Source organism: Cyclopterus lumpus, chromosome 13 (assembly GCF_009769545.1).
Source record: "Cyclopterus lumpus isolate fCycLum1 chromosome 13, fCycLum1.pri, whole genome shotgun sequence".
In the NCBI taxonomy this organism is placed as follows: Eukaryota; Metazoa; Chordata; class Actinopteri; order Perciformes; family Cyclopteridae; genus Cyclopterus; species Cyclopterus lumpus.
This window is the reverse complement of record NC_046978.1, coordinates 7,313,149-7,333,475: the sequence shown is the minus strand read 5'-3', so window position 1 is coordinate 7,333,475 and position 20,327 is coordinate 7,313,149. Positions and strand designations below refer to the sequence as shown.

Here is a 20,327-nt window from a genome sequence, read left to right as displayed (position 1 = left end):
ATAATATAATCTGAAAATGTCATATTAATGGCTGATGTAACCAGTAAGAACTCTCCGTGATGATGAGGTATTAAAATGTATGGAATCTTAAAACAGGAAATTGATTCTGTTCATACTAAGACTACTCGATGGAAATGTGAATTGCTAAAAGGAATACAAAATAATCATTTACAGTTCAATTGTATGAACAAATTATCATAACATGATCCACTTTTATATAATAACTTGTCCTGAATAACATCCAGTTTAACAATAATTCATAGAGCACCTTTGGAACATGTTGGCTTGACGAAGGTGTCGGGAACCACGCAGGCAGCAAAAACAGTGGGCAAATCAGACAACGTGCATAAAATAGTAAATAGTTTTATTCTTTTTTTTTTTTAAACCATGCCACCGAACACTGACGCTTACAGAGTTGTGCCTGAATCCACACTGAGAAAACACTTTCACACACTGTGTTACAAAGCTGTAATGGAGAGGGATGCACACATGGCAAGAGGAACAACCCTGATTGGATACCAGGTCAAGCTTTGATCTGGCCCTGAGGTAGACAGACATTGACAGAATCTAAACAATGCTAATCACATCATTCTAGGACACATCAAATAAAAAGACATCTGCATTATCACAACATAGAAAGATCAAAGAATAAACCCTTTTCAAATAAAAGTGCTCCGTTTCTTTTGGTCCACCAAGGAAATCCATTTATAGTGCATGTTCATGTAGAATAGATACAGTGAATGTGTGTCTTCATGGCACTCGGTGTCGTTGGCTACTTAGGTGGGCATTGGTAAAGCCCACAGACGACCAGATTTGCGATACACACTGTTTTCACCCAGAAATCTCAGTCCATTGTCACTTTGAAGGGAACAATTTGATGCAAGTCTCAAGCAACTGTGCTGTAAAAAGTACACACTTGTCTCAGAGTATCAATCACAATCACAGTATGTTGCTTCCAGTTGCAATGTTCAGACAAAGTGGATCTACATGGCAGTCTATCTTTAATTAAGTAACAATAAACAAACACCCAGAAACAACAACCAGTAGCACAGACCCATGTACTCAAGCACATCAATGCTCTACTTATAAAAGAGGCACAAGGGAGGGATCTTAATCAAATCAGAGACTTATAAAACACACACATTAAGATGTTTCTCAAATCATACCAAATGTAAACAGATAGCAAATTACTGTAATACAAAAATACAACATGTTTAAATCTATAAGGCCCGTGTTAGGCTCACATTAGGGAATAACATACCATGACAATTTGTACATTACAGCTACACTACAACTGACAATAACCTGCTCATAGTGATTCAATGTCAGGATTTTCTTTTCAGGTTTTGTAAAAAAACAAAAAAAACCTTCTCATGTTCTGTTCTCTTCGGAAATTCAGATTCTGTAATCGTAGAAGACATCTATATATAGTTATTGATACAAACCTACACATAAAAGAGGCTGTTTTTTTTTTTTACTCACTGCTTGTCCGTTGATGATGTATGTGTATGTGTTAGAAAATTAAAACTACCGATGACTGAACGAATTGCAGTAGGTTTAAAAGTTAGGAGAGGCTAGAGCTCTTTCTCCTAAACAACCTACCAAGGTAACAGAGACTGTGTGATGAAGACCAGCACATATTTGGTAACAAATAAACAACATATAAATAGCACAACCTTTGCAACATTGCAAGAGAAATCCAAAATGTCAGCAAGCTATCTCGAAAAAATAACACCCACTGCAAGAAAGACAAGGCAATTAAAGAGATAAAGCGTATGAGGTCAAAAGGTGGCAGCCATTCAAGTACATGCAACATAAAAAACAACTCCAAAATAAAATTAGAAGTCACAGGAATTTAGGCGAGATAATGTTGCAAATTTCAGCCAATCAAGCCTTCGTGGAATCATTTTCATCTACTGCACAATCAGAGAAGATGACTCAGGTTGCCTGATGGTTTAATTTCAATCAATCAATCAAACAAAAAGCTTCTGCTACATATACAGGTCAGCAGTCACAGCCATTGTGGTTTTCACTTTAACCACAGTGAATCCATTGGAGATGCAGTTATCAGCTAAACTGTGTGTGTGAGGAGGGAGAGTGTGTGGATGAAATTTTTTTTTTCCAAGAAATTTTGAGTTTAAGTAATTTCTCAGGGAAAATGTAAAATATTCAGGGTTTCCTGCTTCTCAAAATGTGAGAATTTGCTGCTTTTCACTGTTTTCATATCATTGTAAACTAATTATCTTCAGACTGGACAGTTGGTCAGACAACATAACAGCAGTTATCTGAAGGTGTCACCTTGTCACCAAAATGTGACTACTTTTCTGACATTTTTCATACTAAACGATTTATCACTTAGCAGTAAAAAATAATCTAATTGATAATGACACTAAAGATTAGTTGCAGCCCTAGTGTGTACACACATTTGTATTGGTGCTTGCATGTCTCAGTTGTCAGGTAAAAACCTTGTATCGCCCAGAATGACAACTTACCACAATGTCATTTTTCAGTTTATCCAAAAAAGAGTCTGAAATATATGTGTTTAAACCCATATAGAGAGAGACATGTAATCTTTCAGCATGAAAAAACAGCAACACTGGAGTTACGAGGTTTTCCCCCCCAACGGTGACAGTGTGTGTGTGTGTGTGGAGGGGGGGGTCCAAGTCCTGCTCAGACGTAACAGACGTACAGGTAAGTCTTTTCTATCCTCCAGTCCGCTGGCACATCCTCTGGCTTGTGGCCCTTTATGTGCTTCTGCATGGCGGCCAGGCTCGGGCAGAAGTCCTGGCAGACGGTGCACTGGTACGGAGACGCTCCGTTGTGAGTGCGCAGGTGCTTGATCATAGCTGAGTAGTCTCTGGAACGTTGGTGACACAACTTACACTCGAATGGCTTCTCACCTGAAAAATTCAACAATACAGCATTAACCTTGTCGACCTGGAGCCAGAGGGAATGACAGGTGAAACGGGACCCCCCTCTATTTCAGCCCACTGTACTTGTTGAGGTATTGTGTGGTGTTTGTGTGCGTTAATGCTCTAGGATTAGACCTATATCGGTTTGCTAATTAGTATTTGGCTAGTCCGAGTCATCCACCGCAAATACGACAGAGGTTTCTCTTTGACCTCAGCAAGGAATCAGGTAGCAGTTAGTCAGATCTGCAACCTGGAATAAAATGTAGGCCTGTTGCACAGCTTTATGATATAAATCAGTGGTTCTGTCATGTTTTGTATATCACGTAATTACATTTAAAAGCACTCTGAAAGTTTCCACTTATACTGTAAAATAGCTTTTAAAGCTGCAAACCATCAAGATGATCAAAAATGACTCGCAAGAATTTACTTTATTTGGTCCCAGTGTTGATTGGATGTTTAATGCCTTTTTTTACTCTGAACATAATATATTCTTTGTAGGACATTTTAGCTTAAAAACGGTATTTAAAAATGGCATTATTTTATTATTATTTCTCTTATGGTCAACAGTCCCATGAAAATATCAAAAGCCAGAAAGGATTTTGTCTGACTCTAAATGTTTTCTGACTTCCCGCCCCTGTTATTGTAATTCAGTCCAAAGACAATTTGTCTCTAGAGAAAACACACATCTTTAAAAACAGGTCACAAATATAATGGTTGCAATAAAAAGAAGTCTACATTCTTTTATAAAGCAACTGGGCTCTGTAGCTCTGAGCAAATGCTACTCAAACAGTAGTATAAGTAGATTTTTTGCTGTGTACCGTTCACATTTTGTGAGTATTTACGCTGCAGGAAAGTGAATGCAGCAAAAGACAAAATAAGCCACACAAACAATAAATGAATAAAGTAAAATAACACATTAATAAATCTTAATTAACTGTTGCTTTTGGTCCATTTGTGGGACTTGTTGACAAAAAACTAAATACTATACCACTAGGCTTGTGGTTTTATATTGAAAATTGATATTTAATAACTATACCAAATCACCCCCGTTAGTGGATCTAAAATTCCCCGAAGACCTTGCTACCCTGTATGTTTGAGTGTGTTTTTGTGTCTGAACTCTCACCCGTATGTACACGGTAGTGTGTTTCTAGCTGGTGTTTGAGGCTGAACCTCTTCCCACAGCCGTTGCACTCGTAAGGCTTCTCTCCCGTGTGGATGCGTTTATGGCCCCTCAGTGTGCCGTCGTCTCTGAAACAGCTCCCGCAGAATTCACACTCAAACGGGTGATCGCCTGAAAACACCAACACAATCCTTTATCGTGGAGAGCATTAAAGGCTTTATCCTTGGCCCAACATGGTACGGATGCCCATTATGTGGCTGCGTAGGTCAAATCGTCACAAAGCCCTTTCTGCACATGCATATCAAGCAGGGAAATGATGTGCTTTCAGACGTTGCTAATGTTATGACATGAGGACACTCCTCTTGTCTGCTAATAGCTAATAAAGGTCCTCCAGGCATGTACTGCTCCGTTCTCTATACTGTAGTTAATCTATTTCTCTCCTAGGCTGAGGGTTTGACTCATCTCCAATGACCTATGTGCCTCATTATCTCAGTGTCCACAGCAACAGCCAAGTCAGAGGATACATTGCTCTCCTCATTACAGGCCGATTCTCCCCAATCCCCCCACCCCACTGTGGAGCAGATGACATTTACAAAATGTTACTTCCAAGCAGAATGATACAAACAAGATACGCTGCCATGGCCAAAACTCCCTTCACTTCTGTCTCTTCACATCAATTATGTATTTCTCCTGTCTAGACATCAAGCCACCCTGACAGCTGGGAGTGTTATTTAAGGTAAAAGAAGAAAGGGGGACATCTTTTCAGTAAATATCTCTCAGTCTCCTGCGGCACTGAGACTCACCCTCGGTAGAACACACAGACAAGTCATTTCCATTTGCTTCAATATTTATTTGGGTTTCCTCTATCATTTTGGGTGAACCACACTAGAACTGACAGCCGTGAATTGCAGAAGCCCAAAGGCTGTCTAAGAACCCAAAATATAAACAGGATGAAATTGCCCAAAATATGCACCGGCCATAACGGTACAGTGCTGTCATCAGAGAGGTGAGTCATCTTATGTGAAAAGGAGGGTGGGAGAGGATGCATGCAAATTGTCAAAAATCTTGATGCCAGTAACCTAAGGAAATTAACCCATATACACAAATAAATACAGCTGTCTTTGACTCTTTTTCCAAAATATGCATGCGTCTGACACCACATGCTTATGTTTTATGACAGGAGATAAAACTATAGGCAGCGATGACGGTGCAGAGGATCCATCTCTTACCCGTATGCGAGCGCAAGTGTCTCTTGAGGGTCGTGTGGCTGGGGAAGGGGCGCTCGCAGTGGCTACAGATGTAGCTGTGCATCCCTGCATGGACCTCCATGTGCTGCTGCAGGGCCTTCTGGGTCTGGAAGCGCTTTGCACACAGCAGACAGAACAACGCCATGTCAGTCCCTGGAGAACACACAAGACACAGACGCATAGTTATTTCAGTACCATACACAGACAGGGCCTTAAGTGGGGAAACTGGGTCACTTCAACTTTGTGTTAGTCCTCAGAGGGAAAAGCTTCTTTCAAAGAGCAAGTGCCTCTACCTAAACTAACTCCCCTAAAAGCCCGCAGGCACTTTCAACATTCTATTTTAAACCATGAAAGTCATTGTTTTCTTTAAGAATTTCCCACACAATGCACAGCATGCCAATCACACAATCAATGGCTCCTTCCTGGTGTGTTAGATGTGTAATTATTCCCTTCATTCCCCATCAAAAGTCAGCTCTAGCCTGTGAAGTCCTCTGTCTCTGTGCTCAAAGAGCGGCTGATAGTAGCTCCACCCTAAATGATGCCTACTCTATGCGCTCTGTGCAGAATGTTAAGTAGTGATATCAAGCCATTAAAGGCAGGACTGCAGGAAAAAAACACAATCCAGTTTAATCCTGTGTGTGACCTGGCATCTCTTTGGGGCTGCTTTCCTGTTGCACAGAGTGTGGAGAGGAATACAGATAGGGAGTCACTGGCAGGGTAGCTCAAGTCAAAATGGCTATGTGAAGAAGATCCATTGGCTGTCATACAGTCAACACTTGATCTACGGGCTGTGTACGCCAGCACTCAAATCCATTCTGGCATTCGCACCGATGCAAATTCATACATGCGGTAAAACTGAGGGACTGTTTAATCAGCTGCATTGGACATAATGTGCATGTCCTAGAGAGTGAGGCTTTAATGTGAGATTATGAGGTCCTTATTTCTCTGTCTGCTCAGGTTGCAGATCATTTACAATGCTAGCAGGTCCCATTGCTCCTGACTCAGATTCAATCAGACATCTCCAGCGGAGGATCATTAGTAAACAGAGGACTGTGCCAGCACTTCATTGGAATTCAAGTGGGGTTGCTGTGTCGCATTTAAAATGCAGTCTGATGAGGTCCACTAAATCAAATCATTTGTTACTGTTATTGAAGTGCCTCGAGGCAACTGGCAATTAAATTGGAATTAACGCAGGGAAAGGGATACAGCACACTCATACTAAGAGGGAAGAGTGTCAGACACTTGCTTTGGGTTCAATCAAGTTAACAGGCAAGCCTGTTCAAAGTAGAAAGAAAGGAAACAAATCAAGCAAATTCACATTTTCAAGGATAAATCAGAAACATTCATTGGGTATTGTTTACTGATCCACGTATCACAATTTGCCCAAACAAAGTAAGATGCTTCTTCAGGCTTCACATTTCACGGACAAGTATAATTTGGCACAGAGCACCAATCCTCGTCTTTGGAATTACGGTGCATCTTTTGAAACCGAGTTCTGAAATGTTCACCCCAAAATGGCACTAATAGAACTGATCATTCGTAATCATTAACAGAAAGAAGACAGGATGAAAGACATTCCCTGATCCAAACAATCCTGCAGGGAGGCGATCCAGTGGAATGAACTGCACCTGTTCAGAGGCTTTAGCCTGTGGACTTTTGCACAAAGGGCACACAATGAGGTTCAGGCCCTCATTGACCAAGCCCATTAGTCATAGGCTCCTCACGCAACTCCTACAATCCCCGTCTTTATGCTGTCGCCTAATGACCAAAGTCCTTTCTCACCCATGGATCACAATATTTTAGTTGAAGACAAAAGACCCTCCATTCTCAACGCCTCTGCGCCCTCTCCACTCCCCTTATTCGCTGACCATACAGGAAATCCTTTCACTGTCCAACCAGCTTCCCTTTCTGTTTGAGTCATACCTAACTAATGCCAGTTCACTAGACACTGTGCAACAGTGGAGCCTGGATAATGATCTATCCAAAAATGGATAAAGGCATTTAAAAAGGCACAGGATGCAGTCTCCGCATGACCTGAGATGTGGAGCCACTTGAACCAGTTTCTCGTGTAATATTCGTTGCTGCCAGCAGGGGGAGTGCTTTCTGCTCCAATGTGTCCAGGATCCCTTCGCTGCAGGCAGAGCAGAGCCTGCAAACAGCTGAATAACATATTAAACACTGTGTAGATATATCAAAGCTACTTTAATCAAGCTCTCTGCTCTCTCTTCATTAAATATCACTTATTGTAAATGCGTGTTTCAATGCAGCCTGCATACTTTGTTCTGTCTGCTCTGAAAGTTTAACATTCCAGTTTCTTTGTGGAGGTTAAACCGTTCCTCCTGACACACTCGCAGACTCTCACAGATGTATATCCCGATCCTTCTGTCACCAATAATACCGAAACTTGAGTTAAGAAATATGACAAATATTCTGTCACAAGAATCTCACTCTTGATCTCAGGGTGTCACACGGTGACAAGAGCTCAGCAGTCGTTGTCGGTTTGATTTTGCACAACCGACGCTGAAAATAACAAATAACAAATAATATCTTGAAGTGTAAACAAAAACCTTTCGGAGGCGACGAAGTGTTTGTGTGCGTTAGTGGTGGCATTTCGCCGTGCTGCGCTCTGTTAACTTTTCAAAGAAAAGGGATTTGCAGTTGTAGAGTTTTCCAGTAAGCTTTGGTAATAAGTGCAGAGGAGCTTCTTTATGAGAGAATAAGCCCTAAAGTTGGCTGTTATTGCCCCCTGCTTTCTCACCCTTATCCAAACAATGGGCTCGGGATTTGGGTTTTAAGGCAAAAGATGACCCCTGACCCTTGGCCCTCAATGGGGTAAATACCATGTAATCAATGGTATTCCTCAAAGGCTGGAGAGTTGACTGAGCATTGTGTTTACTGGGAGGGAGCCTTAACAGTGAGAATAATGATTGCTTTCAAGCAAATCTGCTGTGAGGCAGAAAATATAAACATTTACTGTGTGCATTATATTACTGAGCTGCTTGTCACAATTAGGTTAGTAATTCAGGACAGTGTGAGGTTGCTATGCTATTTCAGCACATCTCCACTAAGACCATGTCTATGCTCATGTGACTTAACATGGTCTGCCTTCATACATCTGCCACTTATTCAGTCCAACCGAGGTGGGAGCCGGCCACGCTCTCACGCTGCCTAAGAAACAAAACCATGTGTCTAGGCAACCAGATAGGATCATGGTCCTTGTTGGGGTGAAGTGTTCAAGCTAATCCCTTCATTCACAAATAAGCGCAGCCTGTTTCCTTTCAAACGGCAAACAAAAGTTTCCCCACCCTGAGAATCTGGGAGTAAACCCACTGCAAATTGAACAAGAGGTTGTGTTCAGTGTCGACCGCAGATCTGTATAATTTCTACTGTGTTAATCTAAACTTCAGTGTCCCGAGCCCACCAATTAAACTGATTGATTTGTGAATAATTTGTCTTTTACATTTGCTGAAATATATGGGAACAAAACATTGAGTTTGAACTGCAAGTATTTAAAGAGATGCTTACAGAATTTGATCTAATGAGGGTATTTGTTTCGGCAATTTGTGAATGACAGCCGAGTAAGCTAAACAAATCTTCTGCTGCCATCAAAAGAGCAAGGAATTTCCCAACGATTTTTACAATTTACATTATCACATCATGGCTGATCATGTCCTCTGGCGAGAAAATGCAATGTGAAGACACGATCAACTATGTCCGAAGGCCCTGCTCAGTGTACACGCAGTGAGCTCGCTTTCTTCTGGCAAACAGATATCACCCAGTTAAACATACACAGTTTTATGCAGGCTACATTATGTGCTCGACCTCACATGACACGCTACTGTATGTGTTTATGCAGACGGCTGGCTGCGGTTGTGGCAGCTCGAGCAACACATTTACAAACACTACAGTACCTTAAACAACCCGAGCGCTCATCAGCAGACTGCTAATCTACCCAAGTGAGGAACAACCGACTTAATAATTAATGCAACATGAGATACGTTCCTCGTGTTTAACCACCATTCCATGGATCGGTTCATTGAGGTCACGCGTGGGTTTGGTTTGCCTCGATTCCTAGAACGTTTCCAATATTTTCTATTTTCTGCATTTCACTCGACGGCAAACGACAAGGCATCCCTGGTCTTTGTGTATCATGACAGCGAGTGCAAATAAATACTGGGGGGTGCAATGGCCAAACAGAGCACAGTTCAAATCAGTTGAAGGCTTGTATGAATTACAACTGGGTATTAACAGGAGGGTGCAGTATGATGACGGACACACAATTAGGGGAGCTAAAAGGTCTACATTATAAAGCCGGGGCTGTATCTGAATGAGCTACAGGACTGTTTAATTAGGACTCGGACAGAAGGTAATATTATTCACTTGATGAAGCAGCCTGTTATGTCTGGAAACAGTGCAGCTGCTGTGAGCACACAAAGGCAGCACTCTTACGGCCTTTGCCTTGAAGGCAAGGTGGCAAAATGGTTAGCCAGTATGGCTTGAAGCACACTGTATACAGTTCATTTCTGTGCGTGCTGTAGATAAGCTACACAGTCTTGGGTTGTCCAAAATTGAAAAATTGGTGCCCCAGAGACCTTGACTTGCTCTGATGAAACAAACCCCTTTGTTGTGAGAGCAATTCAGAGACAGATCCATTCTTTTATTTTGGGCACCGACAAGTAGGTCAGAGGAGACTATGACAGTGCTGTGGTGAGGAGTAAATAGCAGCACATGATGTTGTTTTCCTCTCAGTCCTGGCATCCAACACCAACAGCACTCCTCCTGCCCTCAGGAAGTCCTCACATGCCCCCTACCCCCTTCCCTTTCCACAGTCCACTCCGCCCCCAAATCCTCCACCCCCTCTTTGATCTCTAACTTCAGCCACCCGCGGCAATTCACCTCTGACATATCAAAATAGCTAAAGAGACTTTCACTGTCGCCAGCCGGTGTTGCCAAATTGCTCCAGAGTGAGATCTCCCAAAAGTAGCTTTATTTCCCTTTCCAGAGGAGGTGGACTGCAGTTGTGCAGCTGCTGAGGTCTGACAAGTGTTAATCTGCTAAGAGGAAACTCATGTGGCTCAGTGGTTACGCCACATGGCTAATTAAAGCCGAGGCGGCACAATTGGCAATGAGAGATCCTGGGCCATATCCTCAACACAGATGATTTAATTACCTGTAACTCCTGTTGGTGTAGGCTGTGAGGGCTACAGTGAGAGTCAGTCAAAAGCTCCATGCGTCACAGCAGAGCGAGCTGAGACCACGTCAAAATGAGAGAGTAATGCCCTCCCGTACCCTGCTCTGGATACACTGCCAAGCTGAAACCGAGCTCTGGATGTTTACAACTTGGGGAGGTGAGGGTAGAATCTTCTCGGCGTCGTTAACACCCCTCCATGTCCACAGCCATTAAGTATTCATACTGTGTGTGCCACCTGGAGTTACAGTTACATGCCAATGCTCCTGCGAGGGTTATCGTCTTTCTCTGACAAAAGCAGAAAAGGTGTGGATTCAGACACTGTTGGGCATATGTATCGTCTGACAACAATACAACTTACTTTTCAAAGTTGGAGAGTCAAACAGGTGTTGCTAAGTCTTTTTTTACGTTACACTAATACCCCATTAGCTTCACTTATTAAGGCTTTATCATATCAATGACAATAAACCTGTCATAAGTAAACCAGTTATCAATGCTTTGACAGATCGTGTTGTTTGGTATTTATCATTATTGTGTGGAAAACAATTGGTCATAGGGTTTTTTTGGTTTAGGTTTCCTCCCCTAAAGGGTTGCAACTAACCATTATGTTCATTATTAATGAATATGTTGGTCATTTATATGTTGGACAATAGTTTAAAGTGTCCATCAAAATGTCCCAGAGTCAGAGCAACGTCTTCAAATTCACAGATCTTCATTTTATTTGCAAATATTGACTTTAGAGAGGCTGAGAACACTACATGTTTGGGTACTTTGCTTGAAAGAAATACTTAAACAATTAATCAATTATCGAAATAGATCATGTTCTGTCAATCAACGTATCCATTAATTACCCATTCATAGCTTATTACAGATACACTGATGTAAATGGTTTCATATAGTTTTTCATAGTTTATTACAGATACACTGATGTGAATGGTTTCATATAGTTTTTCATAGTTTATTACAGATACACTGATGTGAATGGTTTCATATAGTTTTTCATAGTTTATTACAGATACACTGATGTGAATGGTTTCATGTTTGCTTGTGTGCTAAGATTTAGCAATTCTATCGTTATATTTTATGCACCGTAGGTTTAAATCTGTGTTATGTTTGACGTGGCCGGCCTTTACAGATAATCATTTTTTTGTTGATGAAGAAAATATTATTAATAATAATAATGTGGCTTGATGATACAAATACTAATTGACACCCAATTGTTTTATTTTTCCTGACTATCTCAAAGATTATAGACATACTTTTCTTGTTTTACATATTGCCTCATCTCATTGTTTCCCTTTTCTCTCCCTAGAAAGCAATACGCTGCAGCTTGCTACTAATAACACAAAAGTCTGTTAATGTGGGTTGTAAGAATGGATTTAAAAGATTAAAATGACTTTGCTCCTCGGGCATGTTGTTACAAACCCTAAAGATCACCATCCAGGTTTGGCCAACAAAAAAACACAACTATTAAGAAATGATTAATACCGATGCCAACTGTTGATGCCAGCAAAAGATTTGTAATACAAACATGTTATGTACATTAAGATTATTGATAAACAGAAGGTGTTGTTGATTGTTAGTGTCAGGTAAATAATTCCACAGGCACTCTCACGCAAGAGGTGAGGATCGTATGTCTGTGAAACTGTAATACTTGCACTGTAACGCTGGCGCTGTAAAGCGGCTATGGAAAAGTTCCATGCCGTGGGTTTGGATGCCAAGAGATATTAGTGGGTGATATGTGAGAGGGCCTCCCACCTTCATGTTGATACATTATGGAGCATCATGACAGGAACAGTTTAACCTGCTAGCATGACACGCAAATTTAGACCCACAATTGTGATTCGTGTAGTCATGGCGTACTCAAAAGTTCATTGGCATGCTGTCCAGGTTAGACAGTGTGTGTGTGTGTGTGTGTGTGTGTGTGTGTGTGTGTAAATTACCTGTGTGTGTTTGCCTGTGGGCTTCCAGAGCATCCTCTGAGGAGAATGTCGCTCCACACTGATCACACACCAGTGCCTCTGCAGGAGCTGTAGAAAGAATCAATTTCATAATAAAGTATCTTGATGAGACAGTAAACACAAACGAGTGTGTTTGTAATTGTGGAGTAAGTCAGTTAATTTAGCATTTAAAGGGAACTGTGGGGAAAGCGACACGATGGGAACAAAGGCACCCTATTTCCAAAGTCACCGAAGAGCCTCGCTTGTCACACACTTGCGCTTTTCAGGTGTTAACATAAGGAAGCAAACGTGCGGAGCACAATGGAGCGGAGGGAAGCGCCATTAAAACACAACTCAGAACAAACAAAAGCACCAGACAGGGTGCAACGGCCCTTCTTCTTGACTAAAAAGAGCCAAGCGGGAGAGTTTTATTTACCGTGCCCTGTTATCAGTCTCTGAACAGTGAGCAGACTGTCTGCCTGAGAGGCCACAGAAGGACTGGGTGTTCTCTCTACAGCAGACGCTTCCCGCCTGCGGCACATCTCTTTATACATTTTTTTTTTTTAAAAACACTTCAGAGTCAACACCCCAAATCCCATCGCATGCACTGTAACTACAGTTCCTAGTTCACCTTTGGAATGCCCTTGTCTATTCCGATGAAGACATGAAACAGACAAGTATGCATACTGCTTGCAGAGATGTTCAATCCTTGTTCTGCACTCACCTCACACCTGCACAGACAGACACATAGGACCGATATGCACACACACGGACGCACACACGCGTTCTCGCTCTCTCACACACACACGCGCACACACAGCTGTTTGGATGTGGGTTGGCGCTCACAGAGATGTAAATCGGTTGCAGATCCATACTGGCCCAGGGCTCATTCACTGATCTATTTTCTGCTCAGCTGGCTTTAAATGAAGTTAAAATGAGTCATTAAAACACCCACAAGCTTTGGGAACTCTGAGCGCTACGGCCTAAATGTGGTCCTCTTTCAACTCTTACGATGCTTCTATACACAGACACTGTGCCACTTGTTCCCAGTGCTCCACACAAATAACAAAAAAAAGCCCTGATCTGTTCATTTCTAAAAACAATTTTTTTTAAAAAACAAACTGGTTACTGTTTTGGAACGGTGCGTTTTGTTACACTGTGCACAAAAAAAACTTGGTAGAAAGTAGTCCTGTATAGGAGCAATACTAGAACAGTGTGGATGCTGATGTTGTGTGACGCTGTCCAGTGTGGTGTGTTGTGTTGTGTGAGATTGTGTGATAAGGGAAGAAGAGAACATAGTGCATTGTCTTGTGCAGTCAAAGGCACGGAGTGTGCTCTCATCCATAAACCATCAAACTGTCTCCAGACGCGGCTGCAATCGTCCTCCATCAAAACACTTTGTCTGGCATACCAAAATAAGAGCCAGCATCGAGCTGAATACCAAATCAGCCCATTAGAGCGGTGGAGCACTCGCTCCTTAGCAACCAGCGGGATCTAAGGCTGCTATACCGAAATACACGGTGACAAAGAAATGAGATCCACATCTCTTTTTTTGTAGTATTATGGGTTGACACATCGGGATGCGGAGAGTTTATGCAAAAATACGAATTAGGTTAAAGGTGCTGCTGTTGTGGATGTCACTGTGAATTGAAAATCAAAGCGTGTTGTCGAAGATCTCAGAGTGATGCAAGACAAAATGCGTGCTTAGGGTTATGCAGAGGGTATAAAAGGACAACTCAGGTGAAGTTTAAAGAAGCAGATTCTCTCTCATCTGTCAGCAGTATGTCATGTCGGAGAGGACAGGGACCTCGCCTTGTCTATACACATATTCCAACTGAGGTTTCTGTTTCTGTTTTAGTTTCATTTTTAGTCCCTGATCCCCCCTCCTCACCCATCCCCTCTCCTCTCCTCACCCCCTCCCCCCGCCCCCCTCTGCTCCTCTTTCTCTATTTTGGATAAAGTAGCTGGGAGAGCAGTCAGGTCTGATTAAGTCTGCGTTTGGGTACAGTGTGTTCCTGGACACACATCTGCGAGCGAGCCATCACACACGCTTCGGAACACTGGCAGAACACCCAGGCCTGCCGGCAGCTGATGATGTCATCACTCAGAAGGGGCAGAGCTGGCGAGCTGCCAGAGTCTCCGAAAAAACACAGAAACGATTCAAACGGAGAGAGAGACTAGAGAGCGACGGAGAGGAGAGGGAGAGGTACGTAGACCTAAGCATGGAAAAGGAAGCATGATCCAAGTATTCGGAGCAGCACTAACTGGCAAGAGGAGGAGGAGGAGGATGAGGAGGGGGTGTTGTAGTATGAACAGGTGCATTTGAAAGGCCGCACTATCAAGAAGCTTCATGAGCACTGAATACACTAAGATGAGAGTGTAAGAGTTACTAAGTACCTGTGTGAGACAGCATGTGCATCCTTAACCGCATGCTGTCCAGGAAGTGTTTGCCACAGTATTCACAGCCGTGGCCTTTCTCCTCGTTATGCAGCCTCCTGTGGAAAGACCAACACAAATGCGAGCGTGTTAACAGCGACGAGAACAGAGCGAGTGTGCACTTGTGATAAAAAAAAGTATCTCGGTTCTGTGCCTTTTTTTTTTTCTTTTATAAGGTCTTGCAAAGCCAGAAGCGTCATTGTCCTCGTAACAAGAGGAGCATGTTTAAATTACGTCAAGAATCCCTCGCTGAATGCAACATCATTAGTGTAAGAGGCCCATGGAGTTGTGAATCACAACGCATGAATGCTAAAAGAACACAGACAATAGGATATCTGGCTAATTTCAGAGTGCAGACATACGCGTGCCTCCACCCGCCAGCACTGCAAGACACTGGGCATGCACACAAGAACACACACACACACACACGCACACAAACACACATCAAGTACATGCACGCAAACTCACACCCGAGCATAACATGCACACACATACACTTCCCCTGTAACTGCAATGAATAGGATAAAAGACGATGATTCGCTGAAGCTCTGCCGGCAGCAAAAGCTATCATATCATATCACACACATCCAAGCATGCAAGGCATCTGTACTGTTATCCTTATATCACCCTGCTAACCGCCTAAGAAGAATCCACGATTAAATACACTCTGCGGTTGAAATAAATGAGTCTCGAGATATAACTTAGCATGCTTGAAATCCACATTAACATATTTGGGGAAAAAAACAGTGACACGTGTCCAATGCTTTTCCCAAACCCGACAGGTTTTTGGCATTTTATCGTAATTTTAAAAATCTCAATGAAAGATGATAGTTTACTTGAGCATTCAAGTAAGACTAACCCCTAACCCAGCAGTCGGAGTCAAACATGTACCTGTGATGTATATATTTCCTTGTTTTCTCTCCACAATTGATGGTTTAAAGAAAATAAATACTAAACTGGTGGTGTCATGGTTTAAAAGGCTGACCATGTAACCACACGTTCTCCGTTCGGGTCCAGCTCGACAGGTTTATTGCATTTCATTGCATTTCATTGCCCATCTCTCTAATCTTATTTCCTGTCTCCAGTCCACAATAATTGAAACGTAAAAGATCTCAATGGTATTATTTCAATCCCTAAAAATTATGTTAATTATTTGTAAAACATTTAATTTAATAAATTTGTTATAACCTTAAAAATAACCTTATAAAAAGAATGCATTTTAGTTTCTTTATTTTGTGTTCTTTTTTTAAACAAGGACTACTTGAGCAAACATTCAGAACCAAATCTGTCAATTATCTGTAGTTGTTCACACTAAAACTGTGGAGAACCTTCTTTAACAACACAACCACCAAATGTCAATCTGCAGACCAGGTGTATGCTTAGTGACCTGGTTACAGACCGACAACAACTTCATTACATCCTTAAGCAGTGCCACCAATGCAACTCCTTCTACCGGCGGACATCCGGCTGTCTCCATGAGTAAGCAACGCGCATCACTAAATATCCCACAGGATGCTCTGTTTCACCGGGCGGTTTCAACACAACTCTGGAGTGGCACGAGAATGAAATGTCAGCCACGGGCGCGGACAGGGAAAGGCTGTGAGCCTAGTGTAGTCCTGGCAACGGGGACGCTGGCGAAACTTAACGCCGCTCCGTCTAGGACTGTTTTTATTTGTTTTGTTTCTACCTTTTTAACAATTTAACATTCATTTAAATTATTTAAAATTTTAATTAAAAGTGTAGTCATTCTTCTGAATCAATTATTCTGCAAATCTTGGATTATTTTGTTTATTTATTTTGTGATTGCCGTTGGCTCTTGCTCTCCACCACTGCGATCTGGTCAACTGGCGTTGGCTGGCTAGCCGACGGTCTCTTGCTGGCTGGCCGACGGTCTCTTGCTGGCCGGCGGCTGCGGCTGAGCCGGCCGACTCCCTGCTCCATGCTGTTGCTCTGAGCACCCTCTACTCTTCCTGCTGACTCCACTCCCCAAAACCGGACTGGTACACCTTTTATTACCTCCAAGATGTCGTCCTTTTATGCAGTTCTTTGGTTCCCCTATTTTAGTTTGTCTGTTGTCTGTTCCTCTATTGTGTTCATTGCCTATATGGCATTGTCTCCTTTGCCTCATGTATTTTCTGAAATGTTTACTTGTATTGATGTTATGGTTTTACCTTGCTTCTATGTAGAGCACTTTGTAAACCCTGTTTTTAAAGGTGCTATGTAAATAAATGTATTATTATTATTATTATTATTATTATTATTATTATCCTAATCATGAGCTAACTGCGAAATTAGGACTTTCGGCTCACAGATTTCCTTGTTTCTAATGATTAGTGATGAGTCAAACACTGCCGAGCACACACAATTATAAACATCTGCAATCAAGTTAATGAGAGTTGTCACTCAGCTAGTCTGTAACTTTTTGCGTCCAATAACAACATTTGAACTGACAAGCTTGTGAATGAAAGAGGAAAGAACAAAAAACAACAGAGCAGGTTGTGAAGCAGAAGTTATCCGTCATGGAGCTGAAGCGTCCAGCCTGGTCCCTGCTGAGAGGCTCCTCTCTCCTGATGCAAAGGAATGCATATCAAATAGCCTGCAAAGCAGCCTGTTGTGTGAGGCACGCTTCTGCTCAAATAATCAAACAGAATTTAAGAAATAAAGCTTTGTAAATACACTACGGCCTCTTTCTATCAAATCCCTGACAGAGACCCGATTCAAAACTTCCAGAGATGTCTCACTGTTAAGACATGAGAGCAGGTGTCCCTGAGAATAAATTAACATATTTGCTGTTGCTCCTTCCAGCTTTTAACTCTCATCCTATTTTAAAATGCTGGGGGGGAAATAAATTCTGCAGACCAAGAAACGGTTCAATTCAAGGGACACGCGTCCAATGCTTTCCCAACAGCATAATCAGCTCACATTCATCATACCGCACACATGCACCTGCACATTACACGCAACAGGCGTTTACGTCTGTAAAAAATGTTGAGCAGTGAGTGTAAAGGCGTCATGAAAAATGTCACTGAGACTAAAAAACTATGCCTTCTTTCTTTTACTTTTAACAAGTGATTAATAGATTTTGGACACCAGGTGGTTACACATTTTCATTTTGTTTCATTTTCCAATTACTTAACACGCAAAAATGGATTCAAAATATATTGTAGTGCTGCAGGAAAGTGTAAGAAAGGTGGTGTTGATGGATGCTTTGTGCATGTTACCTGTGCTGCTCCATGGCCTGCCTGCTGTGCAGCTGAAGCCCGCACTCGCCACAACACTGCTGGCTTTGAGCCTGGCCCTCGTGCCTCATCCCTGCTGCAAACTGGCCCAGCCTGGTGAGGAGCTCCCTGTGCAGCAGGCCTTGGTGCAGGAGGCCGCTGTAGGCCCTCGGGTCCAGTGGCACGCCCACGGACGGGGCCACTGAAACAGACACTGGCAGCATCCCCTCCCCAGTGTGGTTGGAGGGCACAGAGTATAGGGAGGCCAGATGTTTCTCAGAGATCCCGGGGAAACAGTCGAGGGAGTTCCCCACTACTTGTCCTCCGTCTTCTGGGCCTATGTGCAGCTCCCGAGCGCTGGTGATCACGCTGCCTCTCATGGGCGTCCCCGGGCCCTCGTCTCTGGCCTGGTCTGACATGCAGCTTCCCTCTCCTGTGCTGGATGACCTGCCCTCGCAGCCGTTGGCGTCATCCACCAGCATGCTCTCTGATTTTATACTTCTGCCAGGATCCAGGATTGAGGCTTGGGATAACTCTGAACTGCGACGCGGAGGCTGCTGAGAGCTCTCCATGTCTACTTCCGTGTCCAGCTTGGGGCTCAATTCAAGAGCCGTCTTGGGCTCTGGGCCAGGAGAGCTCCCCTCCGTCATGTGGTAGAGCGCCAGGTGGTGTAGAGCGGTGGGAGTGATGCGGTTGGGTCCATCCTGTATGGAATGCTTCTTGGACATCAACATGTGCCTCCAGTGCCTGGCCCTGCTGTGGTCACTGTGGTCTCCGGAGCTGTGAGTCTTCACAGCCACCTCCTCGCTCTCTTCCGCCTGGATGGTCTCCAGCACCTTCAGGCACTGCTCCTCCAGGTACTCTATCTCCAGGATCTCAGCGGCGTACAGCAGGTCATCCAGGTCTTCGGCTGTGGCCTGGAGCGAGGCAGTGTAGGCATACTCCAGGATCTGCTGGAAGGTCTTGGGGGACAGGAAGTCCAGGGCGTAGCGTAAGCTGCTGCGGTGGAACAAGATCTCGAACATTTTGCTGGTGCAGGCCAGGACGGTGCGGTGCGCCGGGAACTCCTGGCCGTCCACCGTGATGATGACATCACACAAGGTGCCGGTCAGACGCATCTGATTGGCACGCTGCAGAAGCGTGCTGGGGTGAGTAGGATTGTGGAGCTGGAGCACACCCATATTTGTCAGACCCGTATCCACTCGGACCTTCGCTGAGCCCACGCATGAGGTGTGGCTGCCCTGCCTTCTTCACTTGCCTTCGGCTAGTTGTAGGTCTGTGGTTTGGGATGAGGGGAAGAGGATCATTAGTGGCTGTCTCACTTTCAATGTGATGCAAAAATAATGATACATTAATTATACTCCAGTGTACACTTTCATCCATGATCTATCAATACTCTTTAAAATAATATCTATCAAAACACACCAAATTAAATATATATTCTTTGAAATTCCAAGCCACCGCTTGATCTTTTCAGGGGTTTTATTGCACACACCCTCCATGTTTATGTATTTTAATTAAGAACCAAAAGCAGACAACAGGTCGATACGCACAAAGCAACAGTTTCCATTGCAGGTGATTAGTCTGAGGTCACGTCGCTGTAATAACGTCTGCATACTGAGAGGTGACGGTTCAATTTATCAAGCTCCTCACGCGCGCACACACACACACACGCGCGCGCCCTCAACAGGTAGGACCGCTATTAACAAACGCCTCGAAGGGCTGATTAGTTCATTTAGGCTGCGCACGTTCATGATTAGATGTGTTAAAGGCAATTACGCGGCTCTGTTAAAAAACCCTAAATAAGTTATAAAACTATCACGGTAATGAAGCTCCACCGTGACACACGCACGCGTGTTCTCGCCACATTTAAAGAGCCAAACGACTGTGTGAGTGATGGTACGCCGCTGTATGATGCTTGTTGTCGGACCACCTCGAGTGATGCTGACAGTCTGCATCCTCAACTAACCGCAACCTCGGAGCGCATCAGGTGCAGACGCACAAAATCCACCTTTTATTGTTCAAACACATTGCGACAAATTAACCCTCTGCACGCGCGTGTTTACTGACAGCGCGGCGCGGATTGAGGGAGCTCGAGCTGTCCGAAAATAAAAGACCCGAGTTGATCCAAGACGTCGGGCAGTCTGCGATGTGCTGAATCAAGTTAGTGGAAAGCCGACATCGGGCTGCGGTCAAACTTGGAGTCAATGTCCACATGTCTGCTGTAAAACGATATTATACAAAGCCGGTGCAAAACTGACATTAT

The 20,327-nt window shown here is 43.3% G+C and overlaps 1 protein-coding gene across 1 annotated transcript; it reads right to left on the bottom strand.

The window, feature by feature from the left end:
• Nucleotides 1-2,670: 2,670 nt before the first annotated feature.
• Nucleotides 2,671-19,563, bottom strand: zbtb16b (zinc finger and BTB domain containing 16b). The gene is made up of 7 exons (XM_034548989.1): nt 19,557-19,563; nt 18,065-19,274; nt 14,805-14,902; nt 12,411-12,497; nt 5,262-5,432; nt 4,036-4,203; nt 2,671-2,900 (listed from the first exon to the last, which is right to left on the bottom strand). Exons 1-7 carry the CDS (start codon nt 19,561-19,563, stop codon nt 2,671-2,673), a joined length of 1,971 nt encoding a protein of 656 aa, XP_034404880.1.
• Between the last annotated feature and the right edge of the window lie 764 nt (nt 19,564-20,327).